This window comes from Sceloporus occidentalis, unplaced genomic scaffold, assembly GCF_023333645.1.
Source record: "Sceloporus occidentalis isolate IW3139 unplaced genomic scaffold, rSceOcc1.0.p SCAF_25, whole genome shotgun sequence".
NCBI lineage: Eukaryota > Metazoa > Chordata > Lepidosauria > Squamata > Phrynosomatidae > Sceloporus > Sceloporus occidentalis.
The window spans coordinates 10,373,957-10,395,815 of NW_028317005.1; the positions used below are offsets into that span (position 1 = coordinate 10,373,957).

Here is a 21,859-nt window from a genome sequence, read left to right on the forward strand (position 1 = left end):
GTCAGTTGGTCACATGGCAAACAAAGACCTATGGCTATGCAGTCTGCAATCCGAGAGTAGAATAATGGGTTTGTGTGTTTATCTAGAAGGCTTTGGAGAAAATAAAAGGTTTATTTACAAATAAGCGAAGCGAGTAGACAGATTAAGCTTCTATCAGTAAGACCTGTACAAAACATACATAGGAAGCAGGCAAGTGCATAAACATAGATGGGAGGCAGAATGTTGAGGTATAATAAAATAAATGACAAACGTGGTGCCAGTAATAGAGGAATAGGTATGGTTGATGATTTTAATAATAGTCTCTATGTGGCATAAAATATGAATGGGTATATTTGCTGTTAAAATCCCAACTGTTTTGACTGTCCTAAAATCTAGAATCCTGATTCTTCCACACGTCATTTATATTCCAGTTGCCAACCTTCTAGGTGTGAGCATGGGCAAGGTGTTGATGGATGCGTTTGTTCTTAACCATGTTCGTTATGTCCGTATGAACAAGGCTCCAGTTCTTCAAAAGGGATTGCTTGGGTTTTTCAGGGTTTTCTTGTGTGTTCATTTTTTCTGGTAAAAAAGCATTGTTTTTCTCATTCACTCTAGGGGGAAAAAAAATCAAATAAAATAATCTATTGCTATTCGTCATACACATACAGTTGTGATCAAAAGTTTGCATACCAGTGGAGAATTGGTAATATATGTAAAGTTTGTTAAAGAAAGTGAGCAGGCATAAACACTCTTCTTTTATTTCTTATTCAACTGTAGGTTAGAACAGAATGGCACAATCATAAAACAAAACATGACGACAAAGAAAAAAATGAAATGACCCGTTCAAAAATCTGCATACCCTTAGTTCTTAATACTACCGCCTTTGGCATCAATGACAGTGTGCAGTCTTTTGTAATAGTTGTCTATGAGGCCCTAAATTCTTGCAGGTGGTATAGCTGCCCAATCTTCTGACCACTGGAGGGTCAACTTGGCCTTGTGCTTAGGGTCATTGTCGTGCTGGAAAGTCCAAGAGCGTCCCATGCGCAGGTTTCGTGCGGAAGAATGCAAATTGTATGCCGTTATTTTCTGATAACATGCTGCATTCATCTTGCCTTCAATTTTCATACTATTCACTGTGCCATTAGAGCTCCCCCCCCCCCCCCCAAACACTAGTGAGCAACAACCACCCTTCTCAGTGGGGATGTATTCTTTTGGCTATAGGCCTTGTTGACCACTCTTCAAACATGGTTGTGACTATAAAGGTCTATTTTGGTAACTGGGCTTTTTGTGGCATTTGGTGCAGAAAAGGCTCCCCATGGCTCAGTATCTAGCCTGCTCAGTGCATCCAGGCGAGAGCTAACAAACTCATTGACTATTTATACATGGGCACTAATTGCAATTTAAAAACCCATAAGTGTGGAAAATTAACCTTTAATTGCCATTTTAACCGGTGTGTGTCACCTTGTGTGTCTGTAACAAGGCCACACATTCAAGGGTATGTAAACGTTTGCTCATGGACATTTGGGTGATATCTGTTATCATTATGAATTAAAAAGGAGCCAAACAACTATGTGATAATAAATGGCTTCATATGATCACTAGCCTTAAATAAAAGAGTGTTTGGTTTTTTGCATGATCAGTCATAGTTTCAGAATCAATGACAACATTTGAAAGTTTCTGCCAGGGTATGCAAACTTTTGAGCACAACGAAAACAGACTAACCAGATGTTGTGTCTGGAGCCCCTGGTTTGTGTTGCCCTGCAAATCCATCTGTTCACCATTGCCTGTGGTTTATTGTTTAATAAAATTGTAAAACATTTGCTTTAGAATATGCATTCCTGGAATCAAATGTATTTATTTTAATCCTAATTTATCATTTTGAATTATCTTATTTAATTGAGAAATGTCACACATATAATACTTGCCAATATTTTTGCCCTAGTCTCCTTATTTTTATCCTTACAGCTGCATGTAAAGGACATGTTCGCTAAACATCTGCGTTTGCAATTATCAGATAAAGCTATGACTTATTACTTTATAAAGCAGTCGGTACAGTAAATGCTGGAGTGGAGTTTACAGTCTTTCCATGGCTAGCACCTTGTAGCGATCAAAACTGTAACCCGTAAATAAACCCCCAAATCGGCTCATCTCTATTGGAACTTAGGATACCAGCTTGAACTCATTTAGATGAAATCTAGATTCGAATTGAACAACAGGGGACCCAAACTGTAGCTAACTCCTGCCACTGAAATTGTGCCATTTGCCATGATCAGTGCCTATTTAGAGCTAGTGAATACTGTAATTTTCACTTGTCTTGACGTCAATTACCTTAGATACCACTTTCCTTTTTGCAGACCAATGATTTCCCCAGGGATCCCAGTTCTTGGCCACAGCCAGCTAGGGAGCATTCTTTCAAACATAATCGTTGTATCTGCAACCTAAAATAACATTTATTTAATACAAGAACCCGACCCCATTAAGGGAATTAATGAGGATATGGTATGCTGTATTTGTATAATACAGACTGGATGTACATGCTCTTTTCTGGTTGTTGGGGGTTATATGGCTATGCTGTAAATGCAAATCCCATACATTTTTTTTGTAATTGTTATTGGGTGTCCTGATTTAATCCTATCTTTATTTCTTTAATCAAGCCATTTCCTGGTCACATACGCAGTGTTTTTTTAGTCATTAAAGACCTTGCGCTCTCAAAGGTTAAGGGAACTGTTCAGTTACTGTCCCCAGTCTGGTGAACAGATTATGTAAATTACAGCTTCGATTTAACACAACCTTGCATGAAAGCAGCGCCACTTGATACACAAATCAACTTCTCCATTAGCTTGTCAGATCACCAAGAATTACTTAAAAAATGCATTAAAGTACAATGATGGCAAATGCTAGGATGAAATAATATTGTCAGAGCAGGTATATCCATGGGTTCAAGAAATGTTCTACTAGAATATTAATCATAAGTGATGTTGTTCAGTAATTGAGGAAATAAAGGCAAATTGGTCATAAAGAGAAGTATTCCATTCTTAATTTGAACGCCCTTTGCCTGGTAGCCAAGATTAAAAGAGGAGTGATATTTTTTTTTTTACCACAATGGTACCACAATGGTACAAATTTCTATCTCTCATCCCTTGTCGGTGGACTTCCAGACATAAGTAGTGTAATGAAACATTGACTTTCTTAAATACTGCTCTCAATAAACCAAAGAAAGGGCAGGAGAAGAGATATCTGCATTATCAGTACCAGAGAATACACAAATATGGGAACTGGAATAAAACTACATAACTGGGTTCACTACTCTCACAAAGCCACACAATTAAGTGTAGAAGAGTTGAGTGTTCTATTATGGATGCATTTAAAAAAAAAACTATATTCTTCAATGTTGTTATAGGGTAGTTTAACTAATATTGTCACTGGATTTTTTGTTGCAGTAGATTTCGTGGTTAAAAGGAGTTTATTGTAATTTCTTACCTGTGCCCGCCATAAACTAGTGCGCTCACTGCTCACCCGAAAGTGAGTATCTGTCATCAGGGCGATTAGAAGGTTCAGCAGCAAAACAAAGGCAAAAAACATATATACCATGTAAAGAAGAGTTATTATTGTTGGCATGGTTACATTTGAAGGTACTTGCAGCTTGTTGAGACCCATCATTAACTGAAATAATGTAAAAACTGTCTCTGGGAAGTCGTGAAATTGTGGAAACATGGTAGCATTCATAGCCTGGAAATGAACATCAAATGCTGTAAAATGAAAATTGTGTTTCGTTAGTGGTTAATTTGTACAATTATTCATTCGAGGCTAGGATACAACATAGGCAAAACAAATATAGGTAATTGCATCCACGCTAGATATTCCACGGTCAGCTGTAAGTGTTATTATTAGAAAGAGGAAGCGTTAAGGTGTGGAAGAACTTGGCTGGCCCACACAGAGCCCTGACCTTAACCCATTTGAACACCTTTGGGATGAACTGAAACAGAGATTGTGAGCAAGGCCTTCTTGTCCAAAATCGGTGCCTGACCTCACAAATACTCTACTGGATGAATGGGCAAACATCCCCAAACACTCCAAAACCTTCCCAGAAGAGTGGAAGCTGTTACAGCTGCAAAAGGGTGGGCCAACTACATATTAAATGTCTATGTATTTTATACAATGTCATAAAATTCCCTGTTGGTGTAATGGTTAGGTGTCCCAATGCCTTTGTCCATATCATGTATGTATACACACACACTGCTGTGTGGGGTCACTTAGACATTTTCCTGTTGGAAAAAAAGCTAATTTTGATGTTAAAATAAATGGATCAAAAATACAGTGCAGATATTATTTGTGTTGTCAATGACTACTGTAGCTGGACGCAGCTGATTTTTAATGGAATATCTTCATAGGCCTACAGAGGCCCTTTTATCAGCAACCATCACTCCTGTGTTCCAAAGGCACATTGTGTCTTCGCTATTTAAAAGACTAATTGATTGTTAAAAAAGCCTCTTGCAATTACTGTATGTTAGCACTGCTAGAAATTACCTTGTTTTCCATGAACACAGCTAAGTACCCCAAACTTTTGAATGGTAGTGTGTGTGTTGATATATATATATATATATATATACACACACATACACACACACAGACCCATCAGCTATAACAGTATGACCACTGACAGGTGAAGTGAATAACACTGATAATCTTATCATGGCCCCTGTGAACATTTCGTCCTCAAAGTTGATGTGTTAGAAGCAGGAAAAATGGGCAAGCGTAAGGATCTGAGTGACCAAGGGCCAAATTGTGATGGCCAGACGACTGGGTCATAGCATCTCCAAAACTGCAGCTCTTGTGGGATGTTCTGTTATTTTAATAATCAATTAGTTGGCCGATCATTTTTTAGATTAATTGGATAAAAAAAATTTACATTTTTCTTTTATTTAAAATAATGTAAAAAAACAGCAGAGTAAAAAACTTAAAATTTACACTTTCATCTGTCATATTTAATAAAAACTATGAGAAAAAAGCCTCTTGTTTATATATATTTTTTTTTTATGCCAAACAGTTATGCACATCTGACCCCCAGCTTGCCACTCTGCCCCCAGATACAAGGTACAATATATTAGTGAATAGTATACAAAGTTCCCATAAGTGCCTGATCCCTAGTCACACAATGTAATAGAATTTACTTTTCTTTAAAAAAATGTTGATATCAAATAAAAGTTGCATATTATCTATTTCATTTGAAGCTTTACCATTTCCATTTTTTTCTTCTGTAGGTTCAGATTGCCACAAGATGCTTGCGAATATTATGGTGCTATATAAATCAACAAATAATAATGAAAACTCATGCTAGAGCTAGAATTAAAGTAAACACCATTGCCTACAAGCAAACGGTTCTTGTTTTTAAGTTTTTGTTGACCTATGTAAGTCAATGTCTCTTGCTACTAAATTTTTAGTGAACACTTAAAAACCACTATGTATAAACTTAGTAAATAAGTGTTTTGCATACAATCTTATTGCATTGCGCTGTGAACAAAGCACTGTAAAGTACAGTTTATACAAAAAAATAATTTGAAACAACCAGCAATTATCCTGCATTCTAAGTATAGGACATCTATTCCCATGCTGCAAAGGCACTAAAGATGTGTTTATCTTTGTGCTCTAAAATGTGTCATGTTTTACCTGCTGCAAATCCGATAAGAGCAATTGCCAGAATTACACAAAACCGTAAAAGATCATCAAGTATCATCTGCAAAATAAACATAGTAAATTAAAAAAGTAAATTATTGTTTGGGGGAAAAAGCATTGATATGGCTCTTTTTCAGAACAGCAAGTTCAATAAAATATGTGATTAGTTGTCTAAAGAATAACACTATAGCGTTTCTACAAGAATTCAATAATTTTACGCATTACAGATGACGACCACTGCCTCACCTTCTGAATCATTATGCACAAAGGTCCAAGCAGCCTGAATCCGCGAGCAAAATAGATCACATTGCACCAGGCGCTTATAAGCGCCAGTGACATCACTGCTGTCTCCCCATCACTGCGAGCAAATCTCAGTATCACCACCGTTAGGATAAAGCAGCCATAAAGCAGCCTAAAAGCAAATATATATACAATTAAATAACTATCCAGCCATCCTGTTGAGGTGATGTTATATTATTATTTATTGATTGATTTATATAGCGGTATCATATTCCATAGCGCTGTTCAATGGGTAATCAGGAGATAACAAGTAGTGCAAAATATAACAAATTAACATACAGAAAAGATAAGGAGGGCCTTGCTCTAAGAGCTCACAACCTAGACACACATTTGTGTTTAAATAAAAGGATTTACCCTTAAACTGGACAAACTAGTATGACAAATAGCTGGCAGGGGGTGCATAATGCATTAAAGTACATATGAGGGCTGAAGTCCCTTTAACCCCTTAAAAACAGGAAGCATAATATCACATCCTTGCAAAACTGACATTTGAAGCAGAGGACGTTTAATTGTTCTGAATTGTAGAATCATCCAGATGCTAAAATTGCCCACGTGAAGCAGCTGCGCACTTTTATGAAGTTTTTTGTTTGTATTTTTTGGAACGAATTTCAAATAAAGCCAAACGATTCTACTTATGATTGTTTTGTGATTATGTTTGCTGGAACCTCAATATCAAAAAAAGTTTTTTTGGAGGAACCTATGACTTTTTATGACTCCATTTTTTTACTGATAAAAAAGGGTAACAGCAAAATGTTATGTGTTTATTTTATATTATATATCGTTTCATCTTGCATGTTTTTAGCTATGTATTGAAAGTTCTATGCTACATTCTTCCATTCAGTGGTGTATTTACTTTGCATGCTGCCCTAGGCCCGACCCAGGGAAGAGCCTGCAGCCACCTTCTCCACAGACGGCACCTTGCATGTATTAAAAAGTGCTGCATGCCTTTAAGCTATCACGTGGCGGGATATGATGTCATATCCCGGGAAGCTGTGCCTTAAAGGCATGCAGCGCCTTTAAATGCAGTGTAAGGAGGCTGTGATGTGTGCTGAGCTTGCACATCATACATAGAATAAGTAGGCCAATCGGGGACATCAAAAATCTTCCTTGTCAACAGCCCACATAGGCTTGATCTCCGTAGACTCTAGATCACGACAGGTCTGGATACGTCACTGTTTCCGCTGTGAGCAATTCCTACCAGAATTTAGTAGGGTCGTCTAGATTTATTTTAATATATTATTTTAAATTAAATGCTTACATGATAACATGAAATGGTCCCCCTGTCACTGTATTTCCAAAGAAACGTCTTGGTCCTTTCCTGACCAATCTGGAAATCTGGAACATTGAACAATGAATGTTGCAGAAAATAGACATATATGCAAAGATTTTTTTTGTCCATTTCTAAAATGTGTAATACAGCTGAAACAGTGTTTGAGCATTTTAGAACCATAACCTAATGCAGGCCTCTAAATGTTAGCGATATCAAATAATACAGAAGGACAATTATGACATAAAACATCCTATTATGTGACATAATGTGGCAACATTTAATCAAGTCTTTTATGAACATTTAGTAAATCTAACCTCAAGAAACGTTTGCAAAATTTTTCAATCGCTACTGTTTCTAAACTGTAGTACATCACATCTAAATTACTAATATATACATATATATAATTGTTATGTAAATGTTATTGGATTTGTAATTCCATAAATATATATGTAATTAACATATTATTAAATGAGGTTGGCATGGTACAGAATATTTAACTGTACAGAATATTTCTCGCCATATTGACAAACAGTGGCAAAAAAGTAACTGAACATTTATGTAAAATTTGTCTTATGTTAAATTTGTCTTAAATATGATATAATCTACATTTAAGTTACAGTAATGAATAAACACAATCTGTTTTAACTGATAACTCAGATTATTGTATTGTTTTTGTCCATATTGAATACATAATTCAAACATTCACAGTACAGGTTGGAAAAAGTATGTGAACCCCTAGGCTAATCCCTTCAACAAAAGCTAATTGGAATCAGGAGTTAGCAAACCTGGAATCCAGTCAATGAAACCATATTATATGTATTTGTATTTGTATTTATTTATTCATTAGCCATTGTACTTTTGAAGAAAGAGACAGAAACAGAAGATCTAATAGCACTTTAAATGACAACCAGCTAAGCACTTTGAAGGGAGTCGGCACTATTATTGCTTTTTCTTGTTTTCTTTCCATTGTATGAGTGCCCCTTCGTATACATATTGTTCCAAATAGGCTTTGGAGAGTGCTAGATTTGGGTTGCTGCTGTACAATGGGGAACTATTATGCATTATATAGATTTTTTGGTAATTTTCACTGACACTAACTATTTGCCACTATATCTTCCTTCTACCCAAGCCTACAATTGCATAGTGTAGCTCAATAGATCTAATTGGGATTTAATCATTTAAAATGCAAATGCAAGCACAGATAAAATTACTCTAATGCCCCTCTCATTTTGTCCCAATTTTAGATCATATTATGTTTTTATACAATTATTGTGTGTTTACACAAAGCATTCTAATCTTTTAGAAAAGAAAGATAGAAAATCCAATGATTTCAATTCCAATAGAGCGATCTGCCACTTTGTAAGAAAGCTCAGGGGCTGCCACCAGTTCAGCCACCAGTTTTCAATGTTGCACTGAGCACTTTAGAGTTTCTATTGCATCTCCCGCAGAGGATACAGTCAAACAGTAAGTATGATAGTCTTCCTACAGACATTATGATAGGGGTACAATAGGTATACATACATTTAGAAAGGGGGTCTTCTACACCATAGCACCAACAGTTTACCTGCCTACTGGAAGATTTACTTGTACATTAAATAGTAGGATAAGTATCCGAAGGTATACAGATGGTGGAAAAGCATCTGACCGTACAAAAATATAATAAAACCTGAATGATAACAGAATAACTGTTTTATGTGATGCTGTTAGAGACTATTTATTGCCACACCAAACTCCCTTGAAAGACTGCAGGTAAAATATGATCGAATGTCCACATTTAGAATTATGATAATTGAATATGATAAGCAAATATTGCGGTTATAAGAAGTAAGTGCTCTGTATACTGTAATGACACATTTGCAGAGGTAAGAATCCGCCAAATGCTTTCTCCCAGAAATTCTAAATTCAAGAGGATTCCGTATATACATAAATAAGTCTGTTGGGTTACTTATGGCCGTAAAGGTTTAAGTACTTGTAGTATTTAAATTTGGATAGACTAGTTTTAAGGTGTGATACATAATTTAAGCACTTGGTGTTTAAAGTTATTGCTATTTTATTGCACAGGTTATTCAATGCATTTTTCATCTTTCGAACACATACCTCAGCTATAAGAATTATAAAGGCACCTGTTACCACAATTATTTCTCCAAATAGTCGCACGTAATCATCTCTAGATATATACCATTCCTGAAAACAAAAAGTCAGAAATACTTTTATACTTTTTAGAAAATGAAACAAAGCACATTTAAAGCAACCAAACAGGATAATTCAACCATTCCAACGACTCATGATGTGTCTAGGAAATTCTAGAACTTGGACTTTTGCTCTAATACTCTAAGTAACCTGACAGCAGCATCTCCACATCTTTCCATTAAATGCATGTTTTATCTATTTCATTTGAGCTTCATCGCTTTTCATGGAATACCCAAATGAACCCCAACAGATCACATTTAAAATCACATCTTAAATCACATCCAGATAAATCTTATAGAAAAGATGCCTATACAGTCCCAGAAGTTCCTATAACCTAATTTCTCCTAAATATCAGTATTTTTTCCCCAAGATGTTTATAGCTGTGACCTGTGTTATGCTGCCACCTAGTGATCAGAGCTGTTACTGATGATGTGACACGCATCACATATTACAAAATGTCTATGCTCTTCTATGAATTGCTTTAGCCTTGAGTAGATGTCTGTTGACATGTTAAAGTTCTTTTACTCAGTAGTCTCGGTTGCGTTCTTGAGATATTAACTGTCAGTGTGCAGTTTGTTTTTAGACTTAGCAAGATATTTATCTTGGCTTAATAATATGGCTTCAGAGATTGCCTGGTCTTACTCATCTTCAAGAAGTCGCTGCTTGTAAATCTGCACAGGACATTTTCACTTTCTATTTTCCTATTGAGACCCGCAGCTTAGCTAGTCTTTAATTTATTATGAGATAGTGTTTAACCCCCTTAAGGACAATGGGCGGTCCCAAAACCCATTGAAAACAATGCATTTTGAGCCCGTACATGTACGTGCTTTGTCATTAAAGGGTGAAAAGGCGATCTTACAACTAGAGCAAACAATGATGTGCGTCATCGGTAGAACCATCCCATTGGTTCTACTGATGACCTACAATCACTTTTCATACGTAACCCCCATTGTGTTAAGGTCTTTTTGTCAGGGCCGTAACCTACATGGGGCAAGAGGGACAGGTGTCCCAGGTGCTTTAGCCACCCAACGGCAAAACCTCCGCACCTACTTGTGTTTCTTCCCACGAGAAGCTGAGGCTGCTGTCTGAGCCTACAGCAATAACTCACATCAGTGAGGGACGCCACCTTTAACCTTGGGTGCATCCTTTGATGCCAATGGTGCTTTTCCATGTTGTATCCCCAGTACAAAGGTCCCTAGTTACATTTTTACTTGTATTTAACCCCTTCATTCCCCTATAGACGTACCGGGATGTCCAAAAAACGCCCACAAAGAAACCCCTATGGACGTCCCGGTACGTCCAGCCCTTCGTGCAGCGTCAGGGACACATCCCTGCCGCTGCACAGGAGACCAGGCTGTCACTCCCCCCTGCTTTCTGCTGCCCGATCTCCCGTAACAGCTTCCGGCATGAAAGCCGGTAAGCTGTTACAGTTAAAAGTGCCCGATCGCGCAGTTGCAAACGCGCGATCGGGCATTCCCTTCTGGGTTACGTCACTGCTGACGTAACCCGGAAGGTCATCGGAGGACAGGATATCCCCTGCGGGACCTGCATAGAGATCACAGTGTGATCGGTGCAGGGGGATCGCGGGGAGGGGAGTGAGAAACCATCTCTCTCACTCCCCCTCCCGTCCTGAAAGAGAAAAGCAGAAAAAAAAAAAAGTTAATTCATTTAAAAAATAATATTAAATAAATCATTAAAATAATAATATATATAATACAAAAAAAAATTATAATGTGAGCTGTGATGTCATTGTGACATCTCTGGCATGTTCAGGAGGTCCCTAGGAGGAGCTCTAACCATTTCTGTGTAAAAATAATATATAAAAAATAAAAAAAAAATGTAAAAAAATTAAAATAAAAAAAATATATATAAAAAAAGATAATAAAAAAATTATTACAAAACCTTACTTCCCATTGCCCTAGCATAACATCTAGCCAGTATAACCTTTCTGCCCTCGTTCACAACCCCCAAACCCGTTAAGCCATAGGCATAAAAATTATACAAAATTGTACACCTTATAGTATGCTCCGTGGTGCTGGGAAAGTCTGGAAAATCTATATAAATTAGGTATTTCTGAAATCAGGACACCTGAATTAATAAACTTGGAGGGGATTTTCCATCACTTTACCTAATTTTGTGAGGATTCAGAGGGAAAATGTAAGAAAAAATTAGTTTATTTTTCTAATCTTCGCTAGTTTTTACTAAATTTCTCATTCTAAATTTTCAGCTAATCATCCAACTATTGTATCAAACGAAAGCTCTATCTCGCCTTGAAAAAACAATATATAGTTTATAAGAGTACACTATTCACAGGAAAAGAATCATCGCTAAACCGACATACCCCAAAAATGGCAAAATTGCTCTGGGCTTTGAGGTACCAAAAACCCCTGGGATTGAAGGGGTTAACCTATGTGCCCGCTAGTATAAGGGTCACTATACATAAGGCTGCCGCACCAGCATACAAAATTCCAGAGGGTCATTGAAAATAATAATACACCGTGTTGGTTAGTTGGGCAATGACTCTGTTTGTGCTACTAGATCAAAAAAATATTTCCAGTTTAATGTTAAAATAGTACTGGGTAAAATAATAGCGATAGCTAAGCCGATAGTCCTGCAATAATTCCTTTTTCATCTGTACGATTAATTATGGTCATGATCTAGTTACTAGGTATAAAACAGATTCATAATTCCCCCTTGATCCAGTATCGTGATTAATTTATCAAAAAATGTTTATGTTAGTGGGGTTTTTGAAAAAAAAATTTTTTAGATCCTTTACTAGAAGCTTCTTTTTCTTATATGTTCTTTTGATGTCCTTTCTTTTATAAATCCCTGTGCCATCTTTGCCTAGCAAGAAGGTGCAAATAATCATTTGAAACATTTCTTGTCCTGACACAAATAAGTTCAGAACCCACATAAACCTGTCACTTTTGCTTCGCAGGTCATACTTTCGTTTGACCCTTTACTCTATTTTACTGTGCATCCACTCCATCCAGGGATTTATTCTTTATCATGTCTCTGGCTCCAGAAATGAGTCATGTGGAACACATGTAATGATTCACCGTATAGCCCGGCTTTCTCAAATCCATAGGTCCTGCCTCGCAATTTCATCTATTTAATACCTTCTGAGTCTTGCCTGGAATGATACTGATGTTAAATATTTTGGTTTCCTACAGAGGGGATAATTTGATAGTATAGTGTATAGAGCCTAATTTTGCAACTTCAATGACATGGTTATGTTTTCTAAAATGAAATATGGTATATTATAACATATAAGAAAAAGAAGCTTTGATATTAACTTCATGAGTGGATATCAAAATCATTGAAACAAATGTTAATATATATGCCCCTACATTGATGTATTTACCGCTCCCTCCACACTGTCACCCTTACTACTCAAGAAGCTCCTAGAAAAGGGGGATACAAAAGAAGGTGTTCAGAGGAAACAATGTATTTCCTATAGAGGGGGGACATTTTTAAGACAAAATGCAGAAGGCCATGCAAAGGGCACCCGATACTTCCGTAGTAAAACCATTACCGTTCTCAAGGTTATAGTTATCATTAGAAATATATAAATGTTAATAATAAAAAAGGTCCTGTTTATGGTGTTTTTTTGTTGTTTGGGGACATATTCCAGATTCCAGTTCTGTAAATGCATATACATTGAAGAGTGCTAATATTTGACAACAATCCTTGGGCTACAGTAGAAAAAAAAAAATAAACCCCTAGATTGAGATAGGCCTATGCCCTAAGGCATGACAATATAATTTCATGCTGAAACCTATAACAATTTATGCAGCAATATTACTTATGCACAGTTATATTTTCAGCCTGGAAAACTATCATCTTTATAATACGTCAAAAATCTTGCGTTTCCATTGTATATTTAAGTATTGGAAGGGTCCCGTTCTTAGTCTGGTTTATCTTGCAATGCAGCAATACTGTCAAACGGTAACAATATCTTTAAATTATTGTCATTCTCACCAACATACATGCAAATCATCACATTATGTATTCATTCATGCTAAATGTATTTTACGAGGATATCATAATCCTAGCAAATAGAAAAATATTAGCTGATCAGAAATGATGGTTGTGATACAAACACAACAGTTCAAGAAACCCATATATATGGTAAATTTCACTATATCCTGAAAAAAGGGGTTATTTTTTTGTCTTTACTAAATCTAGCAGAATGAAAAACAATTCAGAAAAACCAAAGTCCCAAATCGTGAGTCTGACCGTAAGAAAACTACAATTAAATCTTACCTGCAACGGCTTTGTGACTACTCTCCTCTTCTTTCCGTATGCAGCCTCCCTCTCTTCCATTAGCGGCCGATACAAACAGCACAATGTCAGGATGATAGTGTATAGAACATACAGCAGCGTGCAGAGTAAAAAGTACTTGTATCCAAAAGTTGTCCATTTGAACAGAAGCAGTTCTTTCAGTGGCGTTATTTCTAAAAGATGTCTCGGCTTTAATTACAGGAATAAATATATATCATGAATAGAAAGCTGATACTCAGTGGTGCAATACATTATTGTTAGAATACTACCGGTATATAGTGCGCAAACTCACAGAAGCGAATCAGTTACTATTACTTGACATGTACCTGTCAGCAACATGTGAAATGTATGTGGCACCATCATATTCCTTAGCGTTGTATAATGGGTAAACAGGACATAACAAGTAGCATATATAAGGTAGCAATTCGCCTAACAGAAAGAAGGGGTAAGGGCAGCCTTACCCAAACGAGCTTACAAACTAGAGGGGGTAAAGGTTGAGCTATTTCCTTAGAAAAATGGTTTTTGGTTCCTGTCAGCAATATTGCTGGTGTTAGACTATGTACAGTATATATGTATGCTAGATGAGTATGCTTACTTCGAAATATGACTATTGGGTTTTTTAGGAAATATACGCTATATAAGTCTGTTGCAAAGTGGCTAAGGTTTAGTTGAACTGTATATGTATAATATTAATTTATAGTTTGGTAAATTAATATGTACTTACTGTAGCAGGTACTCACCAAGCTGTTTTTGCAGGAGCAGATAACATCAATAACCGACTGTTTGTCATCCCAAGAATCAATTTCTGTTAGATCATACAATGCAAATGTTAGTGGGCCAAACGAACTGTAAGTATGTCTCTTCCTTTTCATGAAAAACCTAAACATCTATGAAATAAAGCATTATTAGTTCTTTACAAATTTACTTTCATCAGAAAATTCCTATAAATTCACAGATATTTACTCGTCTGGGCTTCATGCAAAAACGCACTTGGTAAGGAAACAACATGGATTTATTTAAGATTTGGCCATAGATTTTCATTTGATAGATATATATGTGCTCCTGCTTCTAAGCCTTATTGATGGTGGATTGCTTAAAGGCAGCACTTTAAAACCCTGTTAAGTCCTCTCCCCCTATATTTTTTAATTGGCCAAATGTCTTGTCCTTGTCTTGCTTGCACACTGTAGTCAAAAAAACAACTGGAACCCTCAAATGTTAAAAGCATATTTTAATAGGTGTACAAATTCAGAATAAAAGGATAAAAAGTGGGTAAAGGTTGGTCAAAAAGGGTGAAGTTGGAACATGAGTGTCCGATCTACCATTAAGCCTCACTCATTCAGCCTCGTGCACACCCCCTCTAACATGGCTTGCCTACTGGGAATTTTGGCCCTTCTTGTTTTTTATAGCATTACAGTAAAACAGAAGCATGTACAGAGGCGCCACAATGATTAAATTTTTACATTTTACCATAAAATACATAATTGTGTTACAGGCAGTTTCTAAAGCAGTACACATAAAATGCAATTATTCTTGTGTTGCCTCCATTCAAGACATTTCTAAATTGCTCAAAGGATATAACTTTGGGGAAATGAAATTATCATTTTATTTAACTAGAAGGTGAAGGTACACATAGATTTAAATGAAATGGGCGTATAGTCTTACCACTGTATCTCCTTCTTGTGCCGCCAGCTTTAACGGTGTCAGTCCATCATTATTAGCAATGCTTTCTAAATGGGCAACTTGCTCTTCAGGAATTAGTGAGATTAAAAAATCATACGTCTTGCTAGCCATAGCCTTATTAGGATGCAGAACCAGAATATGTAATACTGTATTTCCTTCGGGGGAAAACGGAGAAATTAGCAGCCTTCAATAATTCAAGCTAATTTATTGAAATGCAATATTTGCTATAAATTTGTTTGAAGGTTTCAGTCTTTCACAACAACTAGATTTTAGAGATCCTTACCAAAAAAATCATGTACCTTGCATTTCACTATTTAAAGGCTGTATACAGTAACAGCTATTACCTAAACTACGTGGACATGAGGAGGGATTACTGTATTTGTTCGATAAGACGACCCCCCCAAAATCTGAATATTAATTTAGGAAAAAAGAAAAGGCCTGAATATAAGACTACACTATAGGAAAAAAGTTTTACTAGTAAATATTAATTCACATGTAAACTATTTTTTCATATTTAATAAAAACTATGATTGAGAAAAATACATTTCTTGTTTTTTCCTTTTATTTGCAAACCTGCCCCCCAGTTATGCACATCTGCCCACTGATATGCCTTATACCCCCCGATTTGCCATTCTGCCCCTCAGATATGCCACTCTGGCCCTCAGATATGCCTTATACCCCCCAATATGCCACCCTGCCCCTCAGATATGACTTATACCCCCTATATGCCACTCTGCCCCCTCATGTATGCTTCATACCCCCCAAATATGCCACACACATCCCCTTATATTCCACTCTGCCCCCCCCAGACTTACCAATGCATCCCTAGACTTGCGCCCCCATGCTAGACTTGCGCCCCAGTGGGAGCAGCTGGTGGACGTATGCGCAATGCCCATAGATAACCTCTACTGCTGCCCGGCACTTCCGGGCAACAGCGGAGGTTGTCTGTGTGCATCACGCAGACCTTCACTGGCTCCCAGAAAGCAGGATCCAGGTCCCCTGCAGCGCTCCTAGGGATCTGGAGTCTTATAGTTAGACCTCTGTTTGAGGTTGGATTATAAAATGACCTTGAATATAAGATGAGGGGTATTTTTCAAAGCATTTGCGCTGTTATATATTGCTCTGTTATATTAGAGCAAATATGGTAGGTGGTGTCAGAAAGCTACACATGACAGTTGATTATAATATTTATTATAGCAACCTCAAAGGAGTGTAACCCACGCACATTATCTTTGACTGCTTAATTATTTTATTTATTATCTACTACCTTGGTTGTCTTGCAATTGCAAAGGTGCTCCACTTTCAACCAGCAGCTGAAGAATCTCCTGATTCCCCACGGAAGCAGCAAAAGATGTGACATACTCCCCTTAAATACAAATGAAATTATTATAAATAGTACTTTTGGTCCAGGCATATGTCAATGGCAATAAATTGCCTTTGGGATAGTAGCTTTGTTGAATGTTAAATTTGTTAAAACGATTAATACTGTAAATGTATAAGGCCCACAATTTGATCGATTTTTCCTGTTGGTTATAAATCACCAATATCTTGAATCTATGCCGTTCTTATGCTGCGGCTGCTGTGAATAAAACATTTCATTCCATCTTACTATACTACACAGTTTGAAAGAACATCCAGTTTGATGGGACTATTTAGCCCATGTAGTCAGCCCTTTATTTCTACCTTCTGTAACAACCAGGGTCAGATGACTTCATTGTCTTTTCCTGCAAAAATAGCCAAATCAGCCCGTTGTTATTCATGTAGTATAATTAAACATATTTCGTCTCACTTCAACTCATGCCTTTGAATTGGTGGACAGCATACAGTGTAGGTTATAGAGTGAGAGAATATAAGGTAAGTTAGATTTTTTTTAAAACATAAACCTCCCTTCCCCAACCCGCCCCTCCGTTAAGGAGGCTCCAATGTAAGTAATGGCTCAGATCCCAGTGGTTTGTATGAATCTACGGTATATTAATGCAAAACTTTAAGCGATAAACTCTGGACCAATGGAAACACAAAGATCAAGGTGGAAAATACAATAAGGTAATCAAACACAAATGACCTCTATTGCCCTGATTTATGCACCAAGGTGATAGGGTCTACTTTCTGCCAATATTCAACCTTGCGCTATCGCTGACATAAGATCTGTTTTTTAAGTTATGTGATTAATAATGGAAAATTGACACATCGACAGCTTTTCTGGCAGTGTATCAGTTAATTAACTTTGCAACATCTCCAATAACCTAAATGACATCTGCTCAGCGTGACCCATCAACCATACCGTAATAATAGTGTCCTTTCCTCCTTGGAGCAAAAAATGTACCCACAGCTCGAGCATTTTGTGTGTCTGCTTTTCGTGCAATTAACTCTTTAACCATGTCTACATTCTGGTTTATAATTGCTATGTGTAAAGCCGTCTCCCCTGGGGAAAGAATCACAAGAATAATCAATCTTAATAAATTATTGTAAAAAAAAAAAAGGAAGGATTCCATTTAAATTATAGTATCTTGCCATTTATCTAAAATGTGATACAAATCGATCAGCCTTCTTAATAGATCAATATTCATCAACAAACTTTATTACGTTCCATTGTCATGTAACCAATTAGTAAACACTTTCTAGGAATTATAAACTGTATAGTTTGCATCTGTCTTCATTAGAAATCTTGAGTAATCAATGATTTGAGAGCTGATTTTCTACACAAAGGTGGCAAGTCACCCATATTTAAGGCATTGAATCTGCGTGGAATAGCCCCAGGTGCACTAAGGTTGGACGCATGCTGCTGTTCACCGGGCTGCGGTGCAGGGAAGAATACTGATGTTGTCTTGATGACCCTTTACAGGTTGTCTCTAAAGGAGACAGGTCATCAACATTGTGTGACCCTGTGAATTCATTGTTTTGTTTTCTGTTATGGCAAGTATCCAGAATTTCAGGGTTTTACTGGTTTCTACTAAGCATACAAGAACACAAAAAAAGTGTTTCTTAGCAAATGAATTTCTAATTTTAAATACATGTATTGGAACCGTCCATGGCTGATTTGGATAATGGATTTATAAACAAGAAATTGTCCTACCATACTCCATACAGTGCAAATGATTTAAGCAAACAGTTATTTAGGATCTCAGTAACATAACAGTAGCTAACCTTAACTCACCCAAAGGCATTGAAAATGGGCAACTAACTATCAGGGGTTAAGGGGTTCATTCCCACTTTCAGATTTTAGAGAAGTAATATAACTAATAACTATAACTAATCAATCATCTATTTATCCATCCATCTATCCCACAAGCTGATTATATTTTTCTCTTAAGTAGAGGGTTTAATGAGTATTCTCCCAATGTAACAGCAAAACATGTATTTTTATTTTGTACACAAATGCATTAACTTGACACTAATACGTGATGTATGTACCTTTGTATATTTCACATTCTATTGAATTATTGATAAGGAATGGAAATGCATCCAACAGAAGAACTAGAGCCTCCAAGTTATTGTACAGAGCTGTGAGATGTAGCACATTTTCCCCCATAGCACCTGTGGAAAACGGAAAAAAAGATGATCCTCCAAATCTAGGATTTAAATATGTTACTGTTTTGCGGGAAGAACTGAACTTTCCACAATACACGTATTTGTTCTCACGCAACCCAGTGGTGATCACCCAATGATGAGCTTCTATACCTTCTGTCTATTTGTTTAAATAAGTATAACTGTAAAGCACACATCAAAAAGCTCCATGGAGTCAGATGGCATGATTTCATAAAGCTAATGACAAGGCCGGCATATAACGTGAATGGTTTATAACTGGTTCCATTCTGTACTCAAAGGGAACCTTGTCTACATGGTGCATTCAACTTTTGCTGAATTATCCACTGGAACCACTAGACTTTACGTACAAAAGAGAGCTTTTGTGACACGGTTTGATTTATGGGCAGGCTGTCACATAGCTTTTGCTCAGAACTACCAACTGCAGCCAAGAACCCATCTTCACCACACAATAAGTAAATATCAAATTATAATTAATGAAGGTGGTAAGCAGACATTTTGTTGTTTGTTTTTTAAAAATAAACAATTTGAAATTTGCATTTCTAGTTCTCCATGAATGTCCTCCAAAATAACGAATAAGTACAAAGATTAATTGGTAATTGCAAGAACTGAGTAACATGAAAAAAAAAAAAAGGCAGATGATGCCTAAATACTTGGATGAATTATATTCCATGTTGAGTTTCAGATACCCCACTTGGCTGTTGGTGCCCAAAGAAAAACAAAGTGTAACAAATTAAACTTCACAAAAGAAAAACTTCAAGGTGCTGTCCCACCCTGCCATCACAAGCTGAGTCTGTCTCTTCCGTCAGGATGGAACTAGTCTGTGTGTTGCTGTCTGATCTATTTTATAGAGTGACTGATGAGTTCTTCCCTCCCCTGGATGTATATAATAATTAAAATATAAACCCTAAATATTTTTTTAAGAAAAAGAAATGGGGATCCTATGACCCCCTATCTTGTGTGATGCTTGTCTTTAGTCCTGCTCACACACTGCGCAAGTTGCTGCATTACTACCGCAGGGTCACGGAACATCACATTACTTCACTGGTATCTCACCTCCCAGATTGGGCCGACCCAATACATCAGCTCTGGTTGGTACTGAGACCAGGCAGGTGGCTAATTGGTCTCTGACACCCTGGCGAGCCCTTCCCTAATCACAAGATCATCATTTCTGATATGGCTTTTATGACAAAATTAGCAGTTCATCAAATGAATCTGATATCACAGGCATATTGTTATGGATATCTAGTTTAACTAACCAAGGACATATTTAACAATGCAAAGGCATCCCACATCTAACATACCTTTCACCAAAGGATCAACACCCTCTTCAATTAGTCTTTTCAGTACTTTGACATTATTTTCCTTTGCTGCTTTAAAAAAGAGATTTCTGTCTCTGTGGGCAACATAAATTACAAGTTAAATATTGATTTGGCCACCATCAACACCCAGCCAAGTTTAAACCAAGCAAAAAGATATATTATAACAAATATTCAAAAATGAAATCGCACAAACTTTGGGATAATTTTACAACCTTTTTCAGAAAACATCAATCACACTAAAAAGCAGGTTTGTGGGTCCACAAATTGCCAAAAAAACCCAAATTTATATTCCAAAACAGAAGTATATGTATAACGGCTGGCTATTTATACATATTTTTACCCCACAGGAGCAACTTTAGTTATTGAAACCACAATACACTTGTGGGACCTTTATAAATCACCTCCAGTCTCTAACAGGTGCCAAACATGGCAAATATAACATTTTCTACGTGCATATTATCATAGCTAGGGACTTTCTAAATGAGCTGACCCTGAGATTCTTTAAATATTAAGCCATTAATGGCCTATAATGCAATTTCTATGCAGCGACTCATCAGATATGTTAACCAAATTACTGTAATACCTGTTCTCAAGGAAACCTTGACTTGTCATTATTTAGAGATACAATTTAATTCACCTACATTCAAACCAGGATGTGAATCATAATAAACTGATAGCAAAAGCACTAATTAGGAGTCTTAGATGTCATCAGATCAGTGTAGAGTATAAACGAGTCAGCCCCATACTGTGTGACCCTGAGAATCTGCCCCCCTACCCTGAGAGTTCCCAGGTATGCATCTTATTGATAAGTTCGTATGATGGATCTAGTTAAGTGTTCTATTTCATCGCTTCTAAAAATCACAAGCTGGCATCTATTCTTTTCTCTAGATAAAACAAACATCAAAGATCCATAAAAACAACTCATTTGAGAAATCCTCCCAGAACATATAGCTCTGCTATTTTTCTGTGTGGCATAAAACCATTGGTTATTTTCAAGCTCATGTCGTCTCTTTCTCATATCTTTTCTGTATTTAAAGAGCCCCTGACACACTTTTACACTTACCTTGTATTACTGTTTCTCAGGTTGTTGAGGACAGCAGTTAAGCTTTCCTTAGGAAGCATGTTGACAAAGGTTTGATTCCTTCATTTGGCTTAATGATGTCTTCTTCTTGTGCATGCTTAAAAGTACAGCGGGGATTAGCTGAGTGACATCTATCCACATACCCTGCAGCCTTACTGGTGATTGTGTATAGTATACAAACGCTTGGTGTTGTAGACAGTTATCTTAAATGGTTGTTGTGTTTATAAAATAAACTCAATCAGGTTTCTGCTGTTTGAACGGAATATTTCATTAAAAAGGTATTAAAAAAACCTGTTATGATAATAAAAAGCGGTAAAATCATAACCAGGCCGCTTCCTTTCTGCCAGAGACCGCTTCTTTACAGACTCTTTACCTGCAGCGAGTCCTTCATCAGGATCGTCTGACATTCATTGAATGTCATGTTAAATGTGTCAAATATAGAATATCAGTGTTAATTGGCTGCAGTCTGCTCTGTTTCATTCAGTGTATATACAGATGCACATTCATTGACAGTGATGGCTGCTGCGAGCCATTATT

At 36.8% G+C, this 21,859-nt stretch overlaps 1 protein-coding gene across 1 annotated transcript; it reads right to left on the minus strand.

Annotated features, from left to right (window-relative positions):
* Nucleotides 1–421: 421 nt before the first annotated feature.
* On the minus strand, nt 422–15,487 carry LOC149300383 (transient receptor potential cation channel subfamily V member 5-like). The gene is made up of 10 exons (XM_089485327.1): nt 15,359–15,487; nt 14,437–14,583; nt 13,679–13,885; nt 9,320–9,406; nt 7,211–7,287; nt 5,899–6,064; nt 5,647–5,713; nt 3,460–3,728; nt 2,308–2,417; nt 422–590 (listed from the first exon to the last, which is right to left on the minus strand). Exons 1-10 carry the CDS (start codon nt 15,485–15,487, stop codon nt 422–424), a joined length of 1,428 nt encoding a protein of 475 aa, XP_089341453.1.
* Nucleotides 15,488–21,859: the final 6,372 nt, after the last annotated feature.

Excerpts from the sequence above, each read along its gene's own strand:
- LOC149300383 (XM_089485327.1), bottom strand. The coding sequence starts at position 15,487 with ATGGCTAGCAAGACGTATGATTTTTTAATCTCACTAATTCCTGAAGAG. Across the intron at positions 9,407-13,678 it reads TAGTCACAAAGCCGTTGCAG|GAATGGTATATATCTAGAGA; the intron begins GTAAGATTTAAT and ends TTTTGTTTTCAG. Across the intron at positions 3,729-5,646 it reads TCTTATCGGATTTGCAGCAG|CATTTGATGTTCATTTCCAG; the intron begins GTAAAACATGAC and ends TTCATTTTACAG.